The sequence below is a fragment of the Convolutriloba macropyga genome, chromosome 7, assembly GCF_964194025.1.
Source record: "Convolutriloba macropyga chromosome 7, txConMacr16.3, whole genome shotgun sequence".
NCBI lineage: Eukaryota > Metazoa > Xenacoelomorpha > Acoela > Convolutidae > Convolutriloba > Convolutriloba macropyga.
Genome location: NC_134474.1, coordinates 13,698,466 through 13,724,890, shown reverse-complemented (window position 1 = coordinate 13,724,890; position 26,425 = coordinate 13,698,466). Strand labels below are relative to the sequence as shown.

Genomic DNA, 26,425 nt, shown 5'->3' with positions numbered 1-26,425 from the left:
TAATTTCCTAATTTTGCGAAATACCGCGTTTGGCAATATGGACATGCTAATCAATTAGCCAATGCATTTACTCTGGTACAAAGTAAATTTCACGTTTTTCAAAAATGCCATAAATGGCCCAATTTTGGGAAACTTTTAGCACTGGCGTCAAATTGCCGTACATTAAAAACAATTTAATTTTTTTGGACCGTTGAGACGCCTAGTAAATGACATTAACCACGTACTAAGATGAAAATGAACGAGTCCAAAACTCACGACTCCAAACTTAAATTTTTCCTGTTTCCACCTGAAATCTCAAAATACTTTTCAAGGATTAAAAACTCAGAACTGCCTAGTTTGGGTGATCTCTATTCAATTTATTTTAAAGTCTGCGTTGCCAATATAGATGAACTAAGTGCGTGCGAGGTCGTTTTTTTAGTGAGGTGAGCCATTTTGCTCTTATATTCATCGCACGGCCTAAAACCCCATACAATACGGTGCAAAAAGTGATGTCATAGAGACAAATGGCGCTCCTTAAGGACTGAAACCAACAAAAAAGTATATCTTCCAGTTGCGTGATCAATTAATTTTATCAATTTTTTTGGAAGACAACTAAATGAATAAAAACATAACCGACTAACGTCGGGCGAATTGCTCTCAAAAGACCGTCGAGCAGTTGGCTTCGTCAGTAGCTAGCCACGGTTTGGTGAGGTTAGCTTTAGCTTGATTCGACTCTGCATCTTTTAGTTTTCCAGCCTTGTTAGTAAATAAAACAAACAAAAAAAACTGATTAAAAGTTTGCAAAATATTGCAAAACTTAAAAAAGCTTCGATTTCGCAGTGAAAAAGTTAAAAACTATTTTTTGTCTCTGCAGTTATGTCAAGTAACCCATTTGCAAGACTTGAAACGCTTCATTGGCCAGTAATGATCGCTAAACTCAGAAAAGGGCAAAAAATTCTAAAGTTTTGAAAACAATCGCAAATTTTAACAGAATCTTGCTAAAATTCAAGATAATAAAATCTTCAAAACCATTTCATTGTCTCAAGAGACTATCCAGTATCCATATTCCAAGCTTTAAATACTTTGTATCCACATTTCACTGGCTCATAATGATCCATAAATTTGGAATCTAATTTTTCCAAAAATTTGAAAAAAGTAAATTTTATCAAAAAATTGCTAAAGCTGGAGTCATTAAAATATTGATAACCATTCCATTAAATCTATAAACTATACGACAGCTTTATCATCAAACCTTGGAGCATGTCCCTCTGAGCCTGGTGAGGAAAAAAGGTTAAAAAAGCAAAAAGATTCAAAAAGTTTGAAAAAAATGCAAATATCTTTTCAAAATGGCTGATATTAAGATCTTGAAAAACATTCCATTACATCTAGAAGCTATGCAGTAACCTATAATCAAAACCTAGCGGACGTTATGTGGCTCTTGAGGCTGGAGAAACCTAAAGAATGACAAACATTTAAAAAAACTTGCAAGATGCATAAAAAACTGCTAATTAAGTGATGAAAACTGATCAATGGACAGAAAACATTTTCCAGTAACTTATTATCAAACTCTAACGGCGATTTTCTGTTAGGCTGAAAAACCGGAATAGTAACAAAAAATGTCAAACCCCTAAGGATGTCTTTTGGCCCCTGCGTCTGGAAAGACATGAAAATTAAATATCCAAAAAATTGCACGTTTTGTCAAAAAAATGCAAACAGGGAACTGATGAGGAGGGAGAGGGGGCCGACAGTGAGGTGAGGGGTCAATAGAGAGGTGCGTTGGAGGGGGGGTGGGGGCAAAGGTGGGGGTGTCTTCAACCTCTAAGAACCGCCCTTCACACCATAAGTGTAAGTCTCTAAAACAGTTTGAGCGGAAACAGATGAAAGGCTCTAAGAGCACTTAATGCCCAATGCGCGCTACCTGTTTATCTCGTTTTTGAGGACAAAAAGCCAAAAGCATCAGACGAAAAATCGGTCAAGCGAAAAATTGCATTAAAAAGACCGACAGGATTAATATAATTGCTACACACTTCGTTTGAGAGCAATTAAACACATGTAGAGACATCTAATGTTTTTTTTTGATTTGTAAAAAAACACGATCAAACCCATAACAGCCTGGATATCGCTTCGCGGTTAGTAAAGAGTTAAACCTGAATATTTTATTTTGACCATGACTTTATTTGTAACTATTTCTACTCCTAATACTAGTACTAACATATCTATGATAAATAACTGTTTACAAATGAAGTGAATGACTCAAATAGCACAATCAACTTGGTATTAACAGACAGGAATTGTTTCACACCAATTGCCTCGCAAACTATATTATATTTAGATCAAACCACTCTCTTTACCATTGAAGCCCCTACCATAAAAATAGGGGGCGGGGGCAGGGGTGTCTTTATGTTTCAGCCCTCAGATCTAGCAGGCATACAACACGAAAAATAGGTATGGATGATTTAACAACTATTCTTTTCAAAGTAGTTCAAAAAGGGGGAAAGGAACAATTCCCACATAAAAGAAAAAGCACATTCATAACCAGTAGCACACTCGCAAACATAAACAAATAACAAGAGCAGTGTAGAAAGCTATTACGCTAGCAATTATATAACACCATTTTTGGAAAAATTGATTAATAAATAGAAATAAATACACGAAAAGCAAACAAACTCCGACAATTTTATTATTGAAAACTAATCTAAGCCCTGATTTCAAGAAAGCACGTGCCGTAAATTGGAAAGAATCAAACAATATTGTGATACTATAACCAAAATTGCTCACAAACCGTGAGCCATAAAATTGACAGATTAAAGTCTTCAGAATAAAGTACAAGACATTGATTGTCTTCACAATAGTCGAAGACAGTCCCCTACTATACACATTTATATTATAGTTAACACAAAGCACTGACAGATACGAAAACTAGCAACTTAGGAAGATAAAGACAAAAAGAAAGAGTAATCGTTTCCAGGTCAGGGTCTTATAATAATAGTTGGTCTAAGTTCGAAATTGACTCAAATACACACCACCGTTATACCAAAGTTATCCACGAATTATTTATTGCTAATTTCACTTGAGAACTTTGCTGATCTCATCTCTTCAATTTCTCATTTGAGACACTCTCATTTTGAGCAGTTCCAACTGTTCTGCAATTTGTGATGGAAGGTCTTTGTTCACCTGTTGTGAGAAGTAGTCTTCAATCTGTTCAACTTCCGCCTCCCAGAAACTTCTGTTCACGCTCAGCAGTTGGTCCATGTCAGCCGAGGAGAGGTTCTGAAAAACTCCGAAAATAACATGTGATACAGACAATAAAAGATGTTAGAACCAATGAAAATTTAGGGCATCTCGGATCTTTTGATCAGAACTAGCCAGGTAGCTCTGCTCGCAAACCCCTTTTTAAATTTGCTATGGATTCGTGTAAAAAAAACTCAGGGTCATTCCCATTTTCAGAATGGCAGCAAAACAATTTTCGGGGTTGTCTCTGACAGCTGGTTGAATATTTCCTCACATATTGGTTAGTACATAGCAGATAAAGCATGGCTCTCGCCCCCCCCCCAACAAAATGCAATCAGCGAGATAGGAGGAATAACGGTCCATTTAACAGACCTGTAGCCCTTCCAAGTTGAGACTCCCCGGAGTGGGAATTCTGCCAATGGGTGTTTCTTTGTACATTCCACTCTCGTGTCCTTCAAGTCGTTTGAATATCCACTCAATCACGCGGCAGTTCTCACCAAAGCCAGGCCACAGAAACTTTCCTAAAAAACAATGGATGAAATTATTAGATCTGAAGTAGCACGCACTCAACATGGATTATTCGGGTTTTGCGGTTCTCATAAGCCTAAAAATTTCTAAAAAAGATTAAGAAATATTAGATTAACAACGATATTGAATAGCAAGAGGCTGTTTTTCAAGTGATTTACCGAGGTTCATTTATCTGCTAATGATGTAGGTTTTTCCATGTCTAGACAAGGAAAATAAAAAATTACCGCTCTTGAGATACACAATGGAACGTTTTTCATATAAAGAGTAAAATTTTTGTTTTTCCTCTGAACTAGCCGTGACAAACTTAGTTTAAGCCCATGCTTTACATTAATCATATATTATTTTATGCAACCAAATGTTTACCCAATTTCCCTCACCTGTGGTACTCTTTCGGAACCAGTTGACATGGAATATTTTAGGCAGTTGCAGTTTGCCTCTCTTGCTCTCATCTGCAAAGTCCAGCCAATGTTGCAAGTAGTCTCCAAAATTATACCCAAAGAAAGGCCGCATTGCAAACGGATCGTGCATTATCACTTTCTCTGAAACAAACGTCACTGAATCACTTTATATGATCACTTAATCAATGCAATCACATGCCGCTTTATCCGAAATGCGGATTTAAATTAACAATTTTATCCATTTTATATCGATCTACTAGAAATAACGAGTCTAAAATTTCTGCTTAAATATGACAAAAACCTAACTGAACAACCAATGACAACCGCTCTAAAAACAGTTTATTAGCGAAAAATTTTTGACAACTCAAACCCTAAGCGCACTTATTCAATTCTTTACCAGACAGGTCATGTGAAGTAAATTTGATTAGTTAAATGAGGGTTGGGCTGTACCTTCCTAACCGCCGTGGCATTAATGTTGGTGGTGGTGGGGAGGATTTTTTCGATGGACGTGTGGAGGATCTTTTTCGTTGGATTTGATTAATAGTTAAAAGTACAAATGTGTTCACTCACTGTTATGTTCAGCGGCAGCCGTAGCTTCTGACCTCATGGCTGCCCCAATGAACACTCCATGTCTCCAATCGAAAGACTCGTACAATAGGGGAACCCCCTGAGGTCTCCTGCCTCCGAATATGATTGCATCTACTGGTACTCCCTCTGGGCTCTCCCACTCAGGGTCTATGATTGGACACTGAGCAGCCGGGGCGCAGAATCTGGAGTTCGGATGAGCTGCTAGTCCACAGGTGATGCCTATTTTGTATGGTCTTCCGCGCCAGTCTGTCAGTGACACACCCTTCAAACAAACATAACCCACTAACGTCGGAGCGAATTGCTCTCAAACGACCGGCGAGCGGTTGGCTTCATCAGTAGCTAGCTACGGTTTAGTGAGGCTAGCTTTAGCTTAATTGAAGGGGTGCGAGGTGAGCGCTGCGGTGGGGGTGCATTGGAGTGGGGGTAGGGGTCAACCTCTAAGAACCGCCTTTCACACCATAAGTATAAGTCTCCAAAACGTTTCTCTGAATCGCATACTTTGAGACTAGTGAGCCAAAAAGGCTCTAAGAGAATTTAATCGCCTCCGGGCGCTACCTATTCATCCCGTTTTTGAGGCGAAAATTCAAATGGTTCCGAGGAAAAATCAATCAATAAATCGCATAAAAAAGACCACATGACTTATGAAATTGCAACAAACTTCGTTGCAGAGCAATTTAACAAGTAATTATGCCAAGAAATAGCAAAATGTGAATCAATTTCACAGCACTCTTCCCACCGAGAAAAATCTTCCCACTGACTCAGTTCAGACCTCAGAAAACTATCAACAATAAACAGCTACTACTACTACCACTACTCACATCTGGTGGCGTTTGGTCCATGCCCTCCCACCACACTCCCCCGTCACTCGTATGTGCCACATTTGTGAACACTGTATTGCGTCCTATTGTCTCCATTGCAAATGGATTCGTACTATCTGAGGTACCTAAAGGTCAAGGGGCTCTACGTTTCTAATTAAACCAAAATCAATATTGTAGATTTATCCGTTAGCTAAGACACCGAATTCCGTGGTCAGTAAAATAAATCTTGGTTACTTACGCGTTTCAATCATTTCAAACAACACGTGTATCCGCATTCATGCAATACAATCTCTAAATTAACCTTATCAGAACCTAATCAGAAATATCATAACATAGCCGGCAGATTGCCGGAATAGCTGCGAAAGAATAGACCTGCGTGCCATATAATAGAGATAGAAACAGATACAGATCTAAATTGAAAAATCGACGCCGCTCAAAAAACTAGGCTAAAAAACAGTCAGCGATAAATTAATAAAACTTGTTACAATTCATTCCACAGAAGCCTCTTATTAGGGACCTTTACTGCACATATGAGTTCCTTTGACCTTAAACAAATTCAAATTAAACTTAAGTTTTAAAGTGCAAAAGTCATTTTATTGAGTGAGGTAAGTCACGTAGGATCAAAATCTAATCACGCAAATAACCTTAAAACTTTCGCTAAAGCGAGTGAGAAATGACGTCACGCGCGCAAATGCCGTTAGTGAGAGGAAGGAATCATTCAGAAAATTTGACTTTTTCAGCTTTGCTGTGTGAACAAATGTAAAACGAAAAAAGAGCGTCAGACGACGAAACAAAAAAAAACCAAGAGCACCGCAATATGGCTACGCTCAGCTTACAGCTTCGCAGCTATAAAAAGTAAAAACTAAAAAATTGGCTAAAAAACTATAGTTTCTAAAAACGCCGACACAGCTCTCAATTGAGGGGCATAAGAAGATTAGTGGGCGGGCGGGGGGGGGGGGGGGCTGGTCTGTGGATTAGTGGGAGCTGATTGTGATGAGGGTCTTGTTATGAGCATGGGGTAGGTAGGTGGGAGGGTGGATCGGTAGGTGGGGTGCCTGTAGTTTGAAGGGGAGAAAGGACTCTTCTGGGATGAAAACTTCTCAGCATGACCTTTCGACGTTAAAGATATAAAGAAGTAGCTAATCGCTACATGTTAAAAACTAAGCTACTGTTAAGGTCCAATATTTGAAAACAGATTTAATGTTCTAAAAATAGAAGTCAACTTTCGAAAAAGAAACATGTCAGAGTCTAACGTCGGGCGAATTGCTCTCAAACAACCGGCGAGCGGTTGGCTTCGTCAGTACATATCCACTGTTTAGTGAGGTTAGCTTTAGGTTGATTGAAGGTGGCTGAGATTAGGGTAATAGACGATGACATCACGTCACATTACAGCCGCTGAAGTATGGCATCAACAAGAGTTAAAGCGAGAGAGAGAGAGAGAGAGAGAGAGAGAGAGAGAGAGAGCGAGATTAAACGTGAGCGAGAAAGAGAAGGAAAGAAACGCCAGCCAACACAGAGAGCTAGGAATTTTTTCGATGATGAGATTCGACTCTACAACCTCAAGTTTTCTAGCCTTGAACAGAAGTTTCCACATTTCGCAGTAAAGAAAATGTTCAAAAACATTATCTGTCTCTGGATTTTTGTCGTGTAACCTATCTGCAAGACTCAAAAAGCTTCGTTGGCCAGTAACGGTCGTTAAACTCAGAAAACAAAAATATTCACAAATTTTAAAAACAAATGCAAATTTTTACGAAATCATGAATAAAATTCGTGATATTAATATCTTCAGAACACCATTCCATTGTCTCAAGCCTTAAAAAGTTTCACTGGCTCAAATATCCAATTACTTGAAACATAAAATATTTTCAAAATTTTATCAAAAAATTGCTAAAACTCGAGTCATTAAAATAATGATAACCATTCCATTAACTCTAAAAACCAAGCAGCAGCTTAATACAAAACCTCGAATATGGTTTCTCGGCTCTTGAGGCTGGAAAAACCTAAATAAAATGACAAACAACTTCAAAAAACATGAAGATTGCCAAAAATCTTTTTAAAAAATGCTAAAACTCGTGAAATGTTAAAATCTTTAAAAGCACTCTATTGCATCTAGAAACTACAGAGGGAGGTTCCTTGGCTCTTGAGGCTAGATAAACCTGAAAAATGACAAAAACTGTCAAAAAACTTGAAAAAATTGCAAGTTTTATAAAAAAAAATCGATAAAATTGAAGATATTAAAAGTTGAAGACTATTCTATGGACCATAAAAACCTTTCAGTAGTCTATCATTAAGGCCTAGAGGAGGATTTCCCGGTTCCTGAGGCCGGAAAAACTTAGAAAATGAAAATAAATTTTGAAAAAATTTGAAAAAAAAAAATTATCAAACAATTGCTAAAATTCGTGATCTTAGAATGTTGAAAACCATTCCATTACAACTAGAACTTATGCAGCCACCTATTATCAACTCCTTAAGGAGGTTTTCTGCACCATGAGGCTGTAAAACCCTGAATGATGACAGTAAATGTTAAAAAAGTTAAAAATACAATTTTTGTAAAAAAAAATGCTTAAATTCGTGATGTTAAAATCTTGAAAAAATTCCATTACGTCTGGAAACTATACAGTAACCTATTATCAAACCATAAAGGAGGCTCCTTGGTCCTTGAGGCCAGATTTTCAAAAACCTTGAAAAAATTTGCAAGTTTTGTCAAAAAATGCAAAAATTCGCGATGTTGAAACCATTCTATTACCACTAGAAACTATGCAGTTACCTATTATCAAACCATAGAGTGGGTTCTTTGCCATCTAAGGCTGATAAAACTCAAAAAGATGACAAAAATTTTCAAAAAGCTTGAAAAAAATTGTGAAAATTAGTATAAATTTGCGTTTACCACTCTTCATACCATAATTATAAGTCTTCAAAACGGTTTGAGCTGAAACAGAACTGAAAGGCTCTAGGAGCACTTAATGCCCGCTGGGCGCTACCTGTTTATCCCGTTTTTGAGGACGAAAAGTCAAAAGCGTCAGACGAAAAATCGGTCAAGCGAAAAATCGCATAAAAAAGACCGACAGGACTAATATAATTGCGACAAACTTCGTTTGAGAGCAATTAACAAACATAACCGACTAACGTCGGGCGAATTGCTCTCAAACGACCGGCGAGCGGTTGGCTTCGTCAGTAGCTAGCCACGGGGGGGGGGGGGTGCACTGGGGGCTGATGGGGGCAACACTGGGTTGGGGGGGGGGGGGGCAACAGCACGGTGGGGATGGGGGTCAACCGCCCTTCACACCATAAGTATAAGTCTCCAAAACAGTTTGAGCTGAAACAGAGGCTCTAAGAGCACTTAATGCCCGCTGGGCGCTACCTGTTTATCCTGTTTTTGAGGACGAAAAGTCAAAAGCGTCAGACGAAAAATCGGTCAAGCGAAAAATAGCATTAAAAAAAGACCGACAGGACTAATATAATTGCTACAAACTTCGTTTGAGAGCAATTAAAAACCAGTAGACCATCAATTCTCCTTCTCGCGCCGTAAAAAAACACCTTGACAATAATAATTCCAAACTTTGTTCGAGAGCAATTAATATATGCCATTACTGAAGTGGTCAAGAAACTGTGAAAACTGATATAAAAAATTACCTGGAGCGACACCAAAGAAACCAGCTTCTGGATTAATCGCTCTCAACTGCCCCTTGGAGTCGAAACGCATCCACGCAATGTCATCACCAACGCATTCTACCTTCCACCCTGGGAGAGTCGGTCGCATCATTGCCAAGTTGGTTTTCCCGCAGGCGGAGGGAAACGCAGCCGCAATGTAGCGCTTCTTGCCTTCAGGGTTTGTCACGCCCATTATCTAAATGAGATGAATTTTTCTAAGTTAGAAATATTCGTGCTTAACAACTGTAAAAACCAACATAGCCAAATAAAGTCGGTCAAACTGCTCTCAAACGACCGTTGATCGGTTGGCTTTGCTAGTAGCCAGCTGGGGCTAAGAGATGCTAGCATCAGGTGAGGGGGAGGGGGTGGTTCAAATTCTTCAAGATTGAGAACAGCCCTTTACATTATGAATTTATTTCTCAAAACAGTTTCGGTTAATAACATACTTAGAGACCAGTAAGGCGTAAGGCACAGCACCTTAAAGCATCGGTCTTCACCAGTTTATCCCGTTTTTGAAGACGAAAAGACAAATCGGTCGGATGAAAACAATAGAGCAAAAAAAAGTTTCAAATTTCAGAAGACCTAACAGGACCCAAATAATTGCTGCAAACTTTTTGAGAACAATTTAAAATGCCTTCATGGTTTGTCACGCCTACTTGATTATACATGAAGATAATCATTAAAATAACGGGACAGGATTTTGCTTGCTAAAGAGAATGAATTTTCTCAAAGCGCATTGAAATCATTTCAGGCATGGAAACTATCTGAACAAAACACCATATTCAACTGACAAAGCTGGCAGATTGCCAGAAAAAAGCCGCAATAGCTTCGTAGATGTGCAGTCGTAGATAGTAAAAGAAACAGAATAGAAAAAAATTAGAAAAAAAAATCTTCAATTAGAGTGACAAGCACACACTTGACCTCATCTCTAAGTAAAGAAAAGTCAGTTTCTGAGTCAGGAAGTCGTTTTTGAGAGTGAGGAAACTCACGTGCATAAACAAAAAAAACTCGCTAGTAAAAGAAACAGACCAAAAAAATCAGATAAAAATAATCTTCAATCAGTATGACACGCACACACTTGACCTCATCTCTTTAAGTAAAGAAAAGTCAGTTTCTGAGTCAGGAAGTCATTTTTGAGATTGAGGTAAGTCACGTGCAAAAACAAAAAAAACTCGCTAGTAAAAGAAACAGACCAAAAAAATCAGATAAAAATAATCTTCAATCAGTATGACACGCACACACTTGACCTCATCTCTTTAAGTAAAGAAAAGTCAGTTTCTGAGTCAGGAAGTCATTTTTGAGAGTGAGGAAACTCACGTGCATAAACAAAAAAAACTCGCTAGTAAAAGAAACAGACCAAAAAAATCAGATAAAAATAATCTTCAATCAGTATGACACGCACACACTTGACCTCATCTCTTTAAGTAAAGAAAAGTCAGTTTCTGAGTCTGGAAGTCATTTTTGAGATTGAGGTAAGTCACGTGCATAAACAAAAAAAAACTCGCTTCAAAAACATTGAAAAATGACGACACGCTGGCAATTCAGTTGAAATTCCATGAACGAATGATCAAAAAGCTGACTGTGATTGTGACCTCATATGGTCGTAACAAAAATCATGACTAAAAAAACATAGCCAGAAGAATTCCGGAAACGACTCGAAGTCATATCCTCCGAAAAAACTGACTATTCAAATAGCTAATACCTTCTTGCAGCAGGCATCAACGCAGAGAAAATAGTTAATTCAAAGAAAAGCAAATTTGCCAGAAAAATAAAGAAACTATAGAAAATATAAGAAATCAAACCAAGACGCCAACAATATTCGTAGAAAGCAATTATCAGTCAAAATGTTTAAACGGCATTTCAAGCAAATTCTCAGTGCCGCAGCCAAATGAAATCAATTGCAAACAAAATTAAAATCTAAGATAAAGGCAAAAATTATTATTTTTTAACAACTGATAAAAACAGAGGTGATTAGAACTATAGGTCTCAGGAAAATGATAGACTGATACATGCTAGATTGCGGAGAATAAGGTCAGAAAAAAAACAGATAAAAAACAAAGACAAGTTGGTCACATTTCCTTATTTAGCATAAAATAATATAGCTATCCTATAGAGATAAAAATGTAGAAACAGTTCGAAGATTGGAAACAATAAAATACTTTGCCATTAAAATGTCGACAAATTTACAAAATTGCACTTATGAAAAGTTTATGCAGAATTTCAAATACTGAACGCCACAAAAATGTTTAATTAATAGTAGACGAAAATACGGATCCCTGACAGTGCACAAAAAAGACTTTCTCTAGTAATTAAATCTAACAAACAAAAAAAGAAAAATTAGACAAAAAATTGCCAAAATCTTTTTGATTCTGGCCGACTCATGTTTTTTTACTCTCACAGCAATGTTTTTTCACTGTTAAACCATCTTTGAGAAAAAGAGAAAAATCAGAAACTTTTGGATAGTTTTAATCGTAAAATTAAGTGTTAAAATACATAGATCTTGTTTATTAATCCTTTATTGAAAATTAAATTATACTACAGAACGATCTAAATAACCGTTTTCCCTAAAAATCCGAGAGCAAAAAAATTGATCTTTGAATTTCTAAAGGTCTATGAAGTTATATGAGCTGAAAACTTTTGCTAGAGTTTATCAAAGTTGAAACACAAATGGCAGGAAGGTAAAGGAGCATTAGGCCCATATATATGTCAACGCACTAGAATTTTTGCGTTTAAACTTTGGGGCATGTGGTAAAAAGTTATATGAACATAAAAATACGCGAGTCTTGGAACATGCTATTTTAAACAATTCTAAAATGCCCCTTCGCAATTGACCACTACGGCCTTTATTTTCAATGAAACAGGTTAACGAAAATGAGACAGAACCATGAGTTCATTTTTCAAAAGTTGAAAAATTTCTATTTTGTAAAATTAATAATCAAAATTTGCCAAATGAAATTAATAATCCAAATGAAATCAATTGCAAACAAAATTAAAATCTAAGATAAAGGCAAAAACTATTATTTTTTAACAACTGATAAAAACAGAGGTGATTAGAACTATAGGTCTCAGGAAAATGATAGACTGATACATGCTAGATTGCGGAGAAGAAGGCCAGAAAAAAAACAGATAAAAAACAAAGACAAGTTGGTCACATTTCCTTATTTAGCATAAATTAATATAGCTATCCTACAGAGATAAAAATGTAGAAACAGTTCGAAGATTGGAAACAATAAAATACTTTGCCATTAAAATGTCAAAAAATTTACAATTGCACTTATGAAAACTTTATGCAGAATTTCAAATACTGAACGCCACAAAAATATTTAATTAATAGTAGACGAAAATACGGATCCCTGACAGTGCACAAAAAAGACTTTCTCTAGTAATTAAATCTAACAAACAAAAACAGAAAAATTAGACAAAAAATTAACAAAAAATCTTTTTGATTCTGGCCGATTCATGTTTTTTTACTCTCACAGCAATGTTTTTTCACCGTTAAACCATTTTTGAGAAAGAGAAAAAAATCAGAAACTTTTGGATAGTTTTAATCGTAGAATTAAGTGTTAAAATACATAGATCTTGTTTATTAATCCTTTATTCAAAATTAAATTATACAATTATACAAGAGAACGATCTAAACAACCGTTTTCCCTAAAAATCCGAGAGCAAAAAAATTGATCTTTGAATTGCTAAAGGTCTATGAAGTTATATGAGCTGAAAACTTTTGCTAGAGTTTATCAAAGTTGAAACACAAATGGCAGTAAGGTAAAGGAGCATTAGGCCCATATATATGTCAACGCACTAGAATTTTTGCGTTAAAACTTTGGGGCATGTGGTAAAAAGTTATATGAACATAAAAATACGCGAGTCTTGGAACATGCTATTTTAAACAATTCTAAAATGCCCCTTCGCAATTGACCACTACGGCCTTTATTTTCAATGAAACAGGTTAACGAAAATGAGACAGAACCATGAGTTCATTTTTCAAAAGTTGAAAAATATCTATTTTGTAAAATTAATAATCAAAATTTGCCAAATGAAATTAATAATCCAAATGAAATCAATTGCAAACAAAATTAAAATCTAAGATAAAGGCAAAAATTATTATTTTTTAACAACTGATAAAAACAGAGGTGATTAGAACTATAGGTCTCAGGAAAATGATAGACTGATACATGCTAGATTGCGGAGAATAAGGTCAGAAAAAAAAACAGATAAAAAACAAAGACAAGTTGGTCACATTTCCTTATTTAGCATAAATTAATATAGCTATCCTATAGAGATAAAAATGTAGAAACAGTTCGAAGATTGGAAACAATAAAATACTTTGCCATTAAAATGTCGAAAAATTTACAAAATTGCACTTATGAAAACTTTATGCAGAATTTCAAATACTGAACGCCACAAAAATATTTAATTAATAGTAGACGAAAATACGGATCCCTGACAGTGCACAAAAAAGACTTTCTCTAGTAATTAAATCTAACAAACAAAAACAGAAAAATTAGACAAAAAATTGCCAAAATCTTTTTGATTCTGGCCGACTCATGTTTTTTTTACTCTCACAGCAATGTTTTTTCACCGTTAAACCATTTTTGAGAAAGAGAAAAAAATCAGAAACTTTTGGATAGTTTTAATCGTAGAATTAAGTGCTAAAATACATAGATCTTGTTTATTAATCCTTTATTCAAAATTAAATTATACAATTATACAAGAGAACGATCTAAATAACCGTTTTCCCTAAAAATCCGAGAGCAAAAAAATTGATCTTTGAATTTCTAAAGGTCTATGAAGTTATATGAGCTGAAAACTTTTGCTAGAGTTTATCAAAGTTGAAACACAAATGGCAGGAAGGTAAAGGAGCATTAGGCCCATATATATGTCAACGCACTAGAATTTTTGCGTTTAAACTTTGGGGCATGTGGTAAAAAGTTATATGAACATAAAAATACGCGAGTCTTGGAACATGCTATTTTAAACAATTCTAAAATGCCCCTTCGCAATTGACCACTACGGCCTTTATTTTCAATGAAACAGGTTAAAATAAGACAGAAACCATGAGCTCATTTTTCAAAAGTTGAAAAATTTCTATTTTGTAAAATTAATACTCGAAATTTTCATCACGTTCCTTTCAGAAGCAATAGAATGCTGCTTTTTGTTTGTTCGCTATATTTGAATTTTCAGTCTTTTGTTCAAGTGATTTAGTTTGCTCACGTATAATCACGTTCTGAAAAACCTCAAATTATTCTACTCATCCAATTCATTAGCTGGTCAATAAAGCCAGTAAACATTTTGGCTCTAATCTGTTATTGCCCCTCCCCATACTTATACATATAATAGCATATTGTTCGGATTTAATATACTCACATAGTCAATTAAACATAAACGGCATTTACATTTCATGTTCATCAAGCCATTTTTTAAGTAATTCAGAGCAAAAATTCCTTCAATTTAACGGATCTTTTCTGCTAGCCCCCCCCCCCCGCTTAGTTAGGCACCCCCATTCATAAATGTTTAAACATATTGTTAAAGCTAAGTAATATTATACGTAAACATATATGAAGAACAATATGCATTTACTAAAAACTAGCACAGCTATGGTTTGAAAGTATTACGTAGTCAACCAAAAATTTGCTGCATATAACGTAAGCATCAAAAAAATTCTGTATTAGATCATTTCTGGTGTTATCGGCTACAATAAGGGCTTGATTTTATAAAATTTTTTAAGGTAACTATTCTAAAAGTGCCTTCAATCTACCTAGACACTCTTGTTTCAATGAAATGCAAATATCGCTCTTACAAATCGCGAAAACTTAGATTTTGGGGGTGCAAATTTAACGGCTTTATAGGCAGAAAAGATCCAACTTAACTGCGATGACATATTACCGTTATTAAAAAAAGTATCGATAAGTAACAGAAATTAGTTTCCGGGGATGCAAACAGATAGGCTATATAAGACTGGGGCAATAACACAAAAGAAGCAATATTTTCTGTTTCTCGATATCGTGATCAGTACATCAACAAAAAATCGATACCATCGACAACAAAGAAAAATTAATCAAAAATAGTCACCTTTCGCTTCAAGCCTATCAACTAAAAACTCGATCCATTTTGATCTTTAGTTTTTGTACTTTATCTGCGTGCAAAACATCAGTTGGTATCATAAATATGTTTTTATCATACTCATCATACTTTCTCGGCTAACATGATCTAACGTCCAATTTTTATAGATTCATATGACTCTTACGCATGACTAGTCCAATTATATTACAGATTATATCGTTTACCTAAGATGAAAAAACTAATACTCAAATTGTCGCCTGCTCGGCATACGTATATGTTGGTAGTTAAGTAGCAATAAAAGTGTAATTATACAATAGTTGATACATAAAAATTAATACATACTAATGGTTCACCACCACAACGGTTCAATTACATTTATGGAAAGTTATTTTCAGCTAGTGCTAAGTTGTTGCTATAATCTCAAATCTTGGTTAAAATTTTTCAACATTTTTCGCATCGGGTATACTGCCTTGATACTTCTTAATGCCCTGATATTTTTTCTAAGCTCAAAATTAAAATTAAATGACTTAGTTATGTGTGACAGGGTAATGAGTAAGAACATTATAGATCACTGATATTGTTCTAACCAGCATGTGTTCAGCCAACCACCCTTCGTCCCTCGCAATGCACGAGGCTATTCTGAGGGCAAAGCACTTTTTGCCTAAGAGGGAATTTCCACCGTATCCACTTCCGAAGGAGACTATCTCGTTCCTGGCTGGAATGTGGCCTACCAGAACCCTGGCTGGGTCACAGGGCCAGTGGTCGCTGCTCTCACTTGAACTCCTATTCTGACTGGTAGTCGCTAAATAACAACACTTAACAAGTTAAGCATTGATTTACTGGCTATATTACATTTGCTCAAAAATATGCTTTCGGTTTAATGTTTCAAATTAGTTTTAAAATTTAGCAGATCTGAGCTACTAGATTCAAATTATGAAGTTTTGTTAACGATATCTGTTAAAAATTTTATCAGAAACAGGGCAGCTGAGATGAGTCACAAGAAGCCAGCTTCTTATATATTATTTCAGTAACATCAAACCTAATATTCATTTTGTTGTAAAATCAGTTATAAGAGCGCACATTCAAATGGTCATCAACACGCTTATTTTCTTATTAAGGAAAAATTAAACAAACGCTAGATTGTGAACTCCAACTGAACAAACCATTAAACATATTAATAATGGCAGCATTTTACTGAGTTTTACCCAGCAGTATTTTTTATTAATGAGACTATAACTACCGAAATCGAGCTTCCAGCAAACTGATAACCATCAACGTTACCAATGCACCAATATCATCAAAATCAAATTATCAAATCTGACTTTTCAAAAAAAAGTTTGAGAAATAAAACCAACCTTGGGCAGTTCCAGGAGGTAGTATTGGGCATCCAACACTATGTACACATTTGACAAATGCTGACTTCAATCCAGAATTGTCACCATCTTCAGAAGGGCTCAAATACTCTTTCCTCTCATTTAATAACTTGATCACACTGTGGCCCATCCTGGTCATGATTCTCATACTGCACACTACATAAGCACTGTCTGTCAACTGGACACCCACTTTGGACAAGGGTGACCCCACTGGTCCCATGCTGAATGGGATCACATACATCGTACGACCTGTCAACAAATTTTTTGAATCAATACACAGTATTTTATCAAACAGTGTCAACAGTTTTTATCAATGAAATGTCCTCAATAATTTCTGCCCCAGCCGATTTAATAATTGCTCCAAGCTTCGTCCGAGAGCACTCAATCAGATAAAGTGATAATGCTCAGGGCAGGATAAAAAAGAAATTAAGGAAAATTATTTCAATTCTTGGAAATGATAATCAGAAGATTTCCGCGATTTAACTGAGAGCAATTAAATGTGAACAAAAAAAATTGTTCCGAAAGTTATATCGAAAATAATTCAAACTTCGATACTCAGTAATAAGATAACAGGTTTACACGATCTCTTTGACGATAAATGAAAAGATCTGCGAAAATCTCTTCGATTATCAAGTCATTTCAAAGTTTTGGAAACCCCTACAATTATATGGGGTATCTTTTTTTTTACAGAAATACAGGTTGCTACGAATAAACGAGCTAAATAAACAAGTTAGAACTCAATTATATATAACTCAAGTTTTGAGGTGCGGAAAATATCCACCTTTAGCTTACGCCTAATAATTTCGATAGGTGGTTTGAGTGTGTGGCTGTGTTTATGAGGGAGTGGAGAGCATGTGTTGGGCGGTCAAACTTTCACAATATGATTTTTTCTCCTCAACAGTTTCAGTGAATCACATACTTAAGGGACTAGTGAGGGTCCAAGACAATTGCCCAGCAACTTAATGCCTGGAATTTACCAGTTTATCCGGTTTCTCAAGATAAAAAAATCAGTCGTCAGACGAAAAACAAGCTATCAGACAAAAATTGCATCAAAAGGCCAGCAGGACTAATATAATTGCTACAAAACTAATATAATTGCTACAAAACTAATATAATTGCTACAAAACTAATATAATTGCTACAAAACTAATATAATTGCTACAAAACTAATATAATTGCTACAAAACTAATATAATTGCTACAAAACTAATATAATTGCTACAAACTTTGTTTGAGAGCAATTAAAAATAGGTAGGCTGCAGAAAAGAAAACAAAATTAAATGCAAAAAAAATTAATTTTTTGAAGTGTAAACTATTATTTTTTTTCATCTTTTCAACTCTTTAGTTTTTATGTTTCTATATTCAATGACATTGGTATCAGCCTTTCCATCAGGGAGAGGCAATTGCTGTAGCTTAGCATAATTAAATGGTTAAAGCATTATACAAAAAATGAGAATTAAAAATATCACGATGAGCCACCTAGCGTTGTTTTTAATATAGCACCAAGCAAATCCACAAGAATAGGAGTTGGTCTTACGATAGAAACCATAAGATGATGAATTATTAACAACAGCTCCAGATGCCAACAATGAACTCTTCAACAAAATAACAATCTTTATCACGCGATGTTAACTAAAACACTATAAATTCATCTGTACCGGGTTGAGTTTTTCTCAATTATGAAGCATTTAATTCATGAAGCGTTTGGAGTTGATCTATTTGCGATGAACGAGGCCGACAATAATCTTGAATGGAGCCACAAAAATGGAGATTTTGTTAATACAAACTGACTGACCTCTCATGCATCCTGGGAACCGTACGTCCCTCTGTCTCTGGAACTCTTCAGGTGACATCCAATTGTTGAGGAGTCCCTTGGTTCCAAGTGGCTCCGGAGTGGGTCTGGTCTCTGCCTCTGTCTCTGTAACCATCACAGTCTTACTCTCCACTCTTGCTACATCTTGTGGGTCTGTATGGGCATACCAGCTAAAACATCATCCACTTTTCTATAATAAAACCTAACGCAACATTCTTCATGTGGTCCATTTCGTTCACAATTCTTCTTCAATTAGTTAGTTTGAAAGTCCATTTTGTGGGCTTTTCTGAGGGAGGTATCTAGGGGTGACTTATTTCGCTTTTAGATCAAACTCAAAAACAACCACTTTACGTCGGAAGAAACGCTCTCGAACGACAGTGGAGCTGGAATCTATTGCAACCTACTTCAGTGGCGGGGGGTCGGAGCTGCAAATGATGTAATTAGAGGTTATATATCACTATAACCACTAATAACAAATAAAGTGACTAAATTACACCGATTTCAGCGCACTCTGCTTTTGACTTTTAGTAGTGAACTGCCTCTAGTATGAATGAGAGACATTTATATCACGCAAAACAAATGTGCACAAAAGTCACTCGAAAAGTCAAAACCGTCAAGCAAAAATTTTGCATTAAGAACAGCTAGTATAATACCGGAATCGACTTGAAGAGTCGTGAAATATAAACTATTAACTAACCTTACCTAATTCAGAAATGTCAAAAAAGAAATATAAACAAATTAAAACTTAGACACAATTTTTAGTTATTAATCTGGGTAGGTGCGCGAGGGGTGTACGTAGGGGGAAGCAGGTTCGAGGAGCGGCGTAGTTGTGGTAAGGTAGGCTGTCAGAGGAGGGGTAGGTACGCATGGGAGAGGATAGGTGGGAGGGCCAGGTCGGAGGGGGGGGGGTGGTCTGTACGTTAGATAATCGATAATTAGGAGGGACTTATATGGGATCAAAATTCTCATAATGACCTCATCACCTTAATTTTTTACCAGCAGTTCCTAATTATTATCCATAAAATTACGAACTAAGCTACACTTAAAGACAAATGTTCGAAAACAGAATTCGAACGTAAAACGGAGGTTAATGGTAGAATAAAAAAAAATCAAATTTCAAGTAATGAATAAACTTTTTTCTGAAAACCTGAAAAATACCAATATTCCCTTTCGAGTAGTAAAAGTTGTTCCTCTTTGTGAGCAATTAATAACAGACTGACTTTCGGTCCCTAAAATACTATAAAAAACCAATATTGCTCGCCGAGTTGTAGCAACCACGGTGCGATGAATAATAAGTTTTCGCTTCGGAGCTATAAAACTGATTACGTAGGCATAATTGATTGCAAACGTCATGTAGGTTTGGTTTGTACCTACTTGAGAAAAGATCAGGCAAAAACACACAGTCGCCCAAAAGGTGAAAAAGTAAATGACTGACAAAAAAATCGTAATATAAGAGAATAAATAGAACATGACTAACTGTTACAAACTTCGTTTGCGAGCAACTATAAAACGTATTTTTTAAATAAATATACCCAAAAATGGGCATAAACGAAAATACAAGTGTCGTTTCCAACAATGTTTAAGATCTTGCTTTCATGTGATCTGGCGTCAACGTGGTTAAGAGTAAAATTGATTTAACTAAAATGACTAAAAACTCCAACCCTTGCCTTTTTAAGTTTTCTTGAAAACCAATCAGAAAAATTTTGAATCTTCAACCTCTCACTATATTTTAAATAGTATCCGTGATTCAATTCTCGCATTGTTAAGCAATGAACTTTGCTTCAGAGACAAAGGACGGGAGCGACTCTTTTTGGGACAAACGGCATTGAAAATTATAAGAGAGTTAGGACGAGCCATTTCATTTTATGCTACCAATAAAGGCGTGGAAATATCAAACTTAAAATATCAACTTTCAGGTGTAAAATATCAAATTTGGAACTGTGTTCTTATCCCAGGAGTATAATATGAACTTTTACGATTTACGTTTATCAATTGAAATGGCTAGTAGCGCCTCTTATGGGTTGGAGGGTGGGGGCGGGTGGCAGTTTCTCAAACTGCAACACAATTGTGGAATAGTGATCTAACCAGTTGGGATACTTGGTGAGTCTTTTGATCATTCCTGTCCTCTCCATCTGTCTCAACGATTTGTCGTTCTCCTCTTGGCTGCCATTGCAAATATGTATCCTATCAGGTAGCATCTCTCTCGCGTGCTCGACTATGAACTCCTTCACTGCGTCATTCTTCACCAGATCAGCGCCGACAACCTGCAAAAATATCTTAATCCAACACTTTTTTTTAACTGGTAGATTCCGGAATCCCTCCAGTAACAAAGAACGTGCCATTACATAGTAACTCGTTATGTTAAATTATGGCAAGTGCGCCTGTGGGTTACAAATAACATGCACCCACTACGCTGGGGGCACAAACAGAAAAGATTCACTTTCCGCTTGTGTGCAGTAAGCATATCTTTCAAAGTTAATTTTTTTCTAAGTGTTATGGTGCGAAAGCGATTAGTATTCTGCTAAGATAAGAAAATTTCACAAGTTTTGAAAAGATAACTTGTGCTGAATTTCATAAGGATTAATATTGGAAAGGACAATTTGTGTTATTTGACTTTATTAGTAAACTTACGCCAAGCGGGTTCAACTATTAAAATTGAATGAGAGAGCAATTTATATCATGCAGAAATCAAGATTTCAAGAACTTAAATTCACAATAGAGAAAAGACCAAAATGGTAAACGCAAAAATTTTGCATAAACATAGCCGGCAGATTGCCGGAATAGCTGCGAAAAAATAGACCTGCGCGCCGAATAATAGAGATAGAAACAGAGACAGATCTAAATTGAAAAAAAAAATCGACGCCGCTCAAAAAGCTAGTTAAAAAACATTCAGCGACAAATTCATAAAGCTTGTTAAAATTCATCCCGCAGAAAACTTTTATTAGGGACCTTTAATGCACATATGAGTTCCTTTGACCTTAAACAAATTCAATTTAAACTCAAGTTTTAAATGGCCAAAGTCATTTTATTGAGTACGGTAAGTCACTTGTGATCAAAATCTAATCACGCACAAAGCTTTTGCTAAAAAGGGTGAGAAATGACGTCACGCGCGCAAACGCCGTTTGTGAGAGGAAGAAGTAATTCCGAAAATTCGACTTTCAAATTTGCTGTGTGAACAAATGTAAAACGAAAAAAGAGCGTCAAAGACGAAACAAAAAAAGGAGCACCGCAATAAAGCTCCGCTCAGCCTACAGCTTTGCAGCTATAAAAACATAGCTAACAAATTGCCCGAATAGCTGCGAAAGAATAGACCTGTGTGCCGAATAATAGAGATAGAAACAGAGACAGATCTAAATTGAAAAAATCGACGCCGCTCAAAAAGCTAGTTAAAAAACATTCAGCGATAAAATAATAAAGCTTGTTAAAATTCATTCCACAGAAGCCTCTTATTAGGGACCTTTACTGCACAAATGAGTTCCTTTGACATTGAACAAATTCAAATTAAACTTAAGTTTTAAAGTCCAAAAGTCATTTTATTGAGTGAGGTAAGTCACTTGTGATCAAAATCTAATCACGCAAATAACCCAAAAACTTTTGCTAAAGCGAGTGAGAAATGATGTTACGCGCGCAAATGCCGTTAGTGAGAGGAAGAAGTCATTCGGAAAAATTGACTTTTTCAGCTTTGCTGGTGAACAAATGTAAAACGAAAAAAGAGCGTCAGACGAAACAAAAAAAGGAGCACCGCAATATAGCTCCGCTCAGCCTACAGCTTCGCAGCTATAATAACATAGCCAACAAATTGCCGGAAAAGCTGCGAAAGAATAGACCTGTGTGCCGAATAATAGAGACAGAAACAGAGACAGATCTAAATTGAAAAAAAAATCGACGCCGCTCAAAAAGCTAGTTAAAAAACATTCAGCGATAAATTAATAAAGCTTGTTAAAATTCATTCCACAGAAGCTTCTTATTAGGGACCTTTACTGCACAAATGAGTTCCTTTGACATTAAACAAATTCAAATTAAACTTTAGTTTTAAAGTGCAAAAGTCATTTTATTGAGTGAGGTAAGTCACTTGTGATCAAAATCTAATCACGCAAATAACCTAAAAACTTTTGCTAAAGCGAGTGAGAAATGACGTCACGCGCGCAAATGCCGTTAGTGAGAGGAAGAAGTCATTCAGAAAATTTGACCTTTTCAGCTTTGCTGTGTGAACAAATGTAAAACGAAAAAAGAGCGTCAGACGAAACAAAAAAACATAGCAGGACAAGTCCTGACGTACAATTCAAAGAATTTTCATTGACTAAACAAAAAACTAGAACTAGAACGGACTATGACTGACTTGGAAAAACCATTTCTAAAAAAAATGAGATAAAAAAACAAAAAGAAACAGAAAATCAATGTCAAAATGTCTCTTGTGGGAACAAAAAACCACTAGTGAGAAATGCAAATTTGATTCTAACAAAAACTAGGCCTAGAATGAACAATGAATGGATTGGGAAAACCATTTAGAAAAAAAGCCGATCCAAAAAATTTGAAAAAAAACAGTAAAAACCAAAATTGCCGCATGTGAACAAAAAACCACTAGCGAGAAAGCGAATTTTTGTTCAAACACCGATTTCTAACTCTACTTTAAAATTAGAGCAAAGAAATTTACGCCGCAAAACCACTCGCTTTTTCGTTCCATTTCCTGTTTCGGCGTGACCAAAATCACTACTCCAATTTGACTTCAAAAATCATGAAAATGTGTGAACAGATCTTAAAAAAAGACAGCGCCCCAATACAATTCAAATTCTTTGAATTGTAAAAAACCAGGAGCACCGCAATATAGCTCCGCTCAGATTACAGCTTCGCAGCTATAAAAAACAACGCACGACTAATAACTCCAAATGTCTGGAACTTTTGACAGGTTCCTCAAATATCGACATACCAGCGTTACTATCTATGAACGCTTACCTGAATCCCAATACCCCAAGCGTCGGTCTGGCTAGTTGGACTGTGATTGGTCCGTTCCTCTGGTTCCAAGAGCGTTCTGATTGGCTTAAGAGCAGCACTTGCGCTAGAGTGACCTTCTCTTACTAAGAAGTTGTCTGTATTGTTGGCTTTGGAATTTGGCACTTGAGGCAAGGCGGCTGAAGGGAGAGCAGGCAGAGGTGAAGATGACATCGTGGCAGATGATGGATTTCTGGAACAAACATGCAAAGTTGCAAAATTTTGATCTTTCACTAAATAGACCACGTTGGAAAATACAGTCGCTCCATCACGGTATAATTACAGTACGGAGTCTCTGAAATCCAGCCGGACTAAGATGGGGTTCATGAATTTGAAAGATCATAAATTAATCTTTGGATCTTTTCCGTTTGTGCCCCCCTCCCCCCAGTACGTTATGTGCCCCCAGTTACAGAGGACGTGTCGTTACATAGTAATTCATTATGTAAAAATGTGCGTCGAGGTTGCCAATAATATGCACCCACTAAGCTGGGGGGGGGGGGGGGGTAAACGAAACGGAAAAGATCCTAATCTTTAATAGTCCACCAACTACCCCACAGCTTTAAAGTGCTAGAAATTATACAGCTTCAAGTATCGTTATCATTGCGTAATTAGGGCAATATTTTGTCGAGGTTCTATTAAAGGTATAAGGGGGAAATCACTTCTTTAAACGATCTGACTCTCTGACTTCGTTGATCTGACTTCTAAAAACAGCAACAACAACAGAAACACACCGCTGTATTAGTCCTGCGAGAGATAACTGCTGCAAAAATGACAAGTGTTTATACCATTAAAAGAAGATGGGGAGGCAGGTATTACTAACAATTTCACCAAGTGACTATGGAATCTACTATTCACAACAGACATGCATTAAAGAGAAGCACGTGCCAATTAGCTGTAATAATAATTATTACTGAAAAAGTCTGTTCACTCCTTATCTTCTTGTACTGTAATGAACGAAGAATCTGCCACAAATAATATTAAAACAAGTCTAATGGGATCGCAAAACACTTCAAATCGAACTTTAAAATCCACAGATTGGACTCAAAAATGCAAAAGCTGCATTTTATAGGATCTTTTTGTCTCTGCCCCCTCCCCTCCCTAGATTAGTGTATGCATAATGTTTGTACCCCATGAGCGCACGTGTCATATTTTTACACAGTCATTTATTGTTAAACCACACATGCGCTTAACCGAGAGGTGCATAATGTAATAACGGACGGACAGAGGGAGGGGGAGGGGGGGGGGGGATACGCAAGAGATCTAATTTTATAAAGGAATTCAACGAGTAGCCTGCTTTTTATTTGGCTGCTAAAAACCTCTATAAGCGGGATGAGTTGCTTCAAATTTTTAGTGAAAACGAAGTCACGGCCGGCAAAAGAAACATCAGACGAAAGAGTTAAAGATATTCACATTTGACTGAATTGTTTGATCATTGACGACTCTTCTAAGCAGGGTGAGCTGGGCACAGGAGAGGAACTACTCGGGGATTCTGAGTCGTGTTGGTCGCCCGGGGCAGGCGAGTCTATTCTCGGGTTACTCTCCACAGAAACCGAGAGCGATAATTGCCCATTTAGTGACCCAATTTCATCGTCAAAACTTTGGGCACTTTTCTGGCGAGGTTCAAGGTTCATAATGTAGAGTACGAAACAGCTTCGGGCTTTTATTAGTCCGTATTTTACTAACAAGGTAATTGATGTTCGGTCAAAATCATAAGATAATAAAGATGATTTTAATTATACTCGAACAAGCAGCGCACAGAAGTCTAACCAATGCTGTTGTTTTTTTTCAGTAACCACAACTAATAATTCTAGCTGGATAACATATAGGTCGGATTGTATAAAAGCTGATGTAATGGCCTCAAAAATACTTCAGCTCACTTCAGATTACAAATGAATACACGCTTAGTCAAACTGCTAAAACGTGTATGAAACTTTGTTAAACTTGAAGTCGAAGCTATATTTAGACTAAATTTTTCAATCAAGCACTATTATGAAAAAAATCATCAATTTGTTTTTTCACTTTTTCGCTTGTTTTGAGATTCAAAGAAAATAAAAATTTGATGCTGCAAAATTGAGATTCAATCTTGAAAAGATCAACAACTGAAAGCAAGAGAAAGTTCGGGTCAAAATGGATCAAATTAAATTGAAAGCGAAGTACGAACTGACTTTTATGGAAAATGAGATAAATATAAATGGATAGACTATATCCGAGGAGATATTTGGAGATATGAAGTTAGAAATGGAAACATTTGTGTCAAAGCAAATAACACAGAAAAGAGTCGTTCAGTAAATCGAAAGCCCTCGCTGAACTGAAGTCAGAAAAAAGATTAGTGACAAAATAAGAACAATTTTATAAATCTTAAATCTATTGTGTGCTCAAAAATTCTCGACAAAAAAATTGCCTATATCGAAGACAGAATTTTTTCACAGAAGTTTCAGCAATTTATAAGGAAAAGAACTAATCGAAAAGTTTAATAGTCGAAATTATGAATATAATAAACTTTAACGATTCGCAATTTTTCGGCAAAGTGATCCGTCGACTTAGAGATCTGGTTGCTAAGAAACACAGATACGAAATGAATAGAGAAGAATGGTAAATGTTGTTATCACCAGCCGTGCATTCTCTCGTGATCTATGGTCTTTTCAGCTTAAAAGGCAACGCCAGCTCACAACCAACTCTGATTGGCTGAAGCACAAGTGGTTTAAAGTACACACCACCAAACAACAACACCGACACGCCACTAAACATTACTGTATGGAGTCGAATTCACATTGTAATACACGTCACAGATTGAATCAGTTTCGAAAGTCCAAAGTCGCATTTCAAAGACACAACATTCTATTTAAGTCCACCATTAAAGTCATTCATTTTCACGCCTGTTATTGAAGAACCCGTCAAGGTGCTGAGAAAATTGCGGGTAAAACAGTTTAAAAAACTTGAATACAAAAATTGAATGCGACACTTCGCGGCCAGCAAGCATAGCAATTGAATGGA

General features: G+C 36.2%; 1 protein-coding gene across 1 annotated transcript; it reads right to left on the bottom strand.

Moving 5' to 3' along the window:
• Positions 1–2,120: 2,120 nt before the first annotated feature.
• Positions 2,121–25,650, bottom strand: LOC142342617 (phosphoenolpyruvate carboxykinase [GTP], mitochondrial-like). Its single transcript, XM_075394035.1, has 12 exons — positions 24,842–25,650; positions 23,396–23,624; positions 20,528–20,706; positions 18,425–18,612; positions 16,612–16,878; positions 15,844–16,058; positions 9,176–9,389; positions 5,543–5,667; positions 4,707–4,986; positions 4,116–4,277; positions 3,583–3,731; positions 2,121–3,249 (listed from the first exon to the last, which is right to left on the bottom strand). Exons 1-12 carry the CDS (start codon positions 25,060–25,062, stop codon positions 3,076–3,078), a joined length of 2,403 nt encoding a protein of 800 aa, XP_075250150.1. The 5' UTR covers positions 25,063–25,650; the 3' UTR covers positions 2,121–3,075.
• Between the last annotated feature and the right edge of the window lie 775 nt (positions 25,651–26,425).

Coding starts and splice junctions, on each gene's coding strand:
- LOC142342617 (XM_075394035.1), bottom strand. CDS start 25,062: ATGAACCTTGAACCTCGCCAGAAAAGTGCCCAAAGTTTTGACGATGAA. Junction 23,625..24,841: donor ATCAAACAATTCAGTCAAAT/GTGAATATCTTT, acceptor TGTTTGTTCCAG/AAATCCATCATCTGCCACGA. Junction 4,987..5,542: donor TGGACCAAACGCCACCAGAT/GTGAGTAGTGGT, acceptor GTTTGTTTGAAG/GGTGTGTCACTGACAGACTG.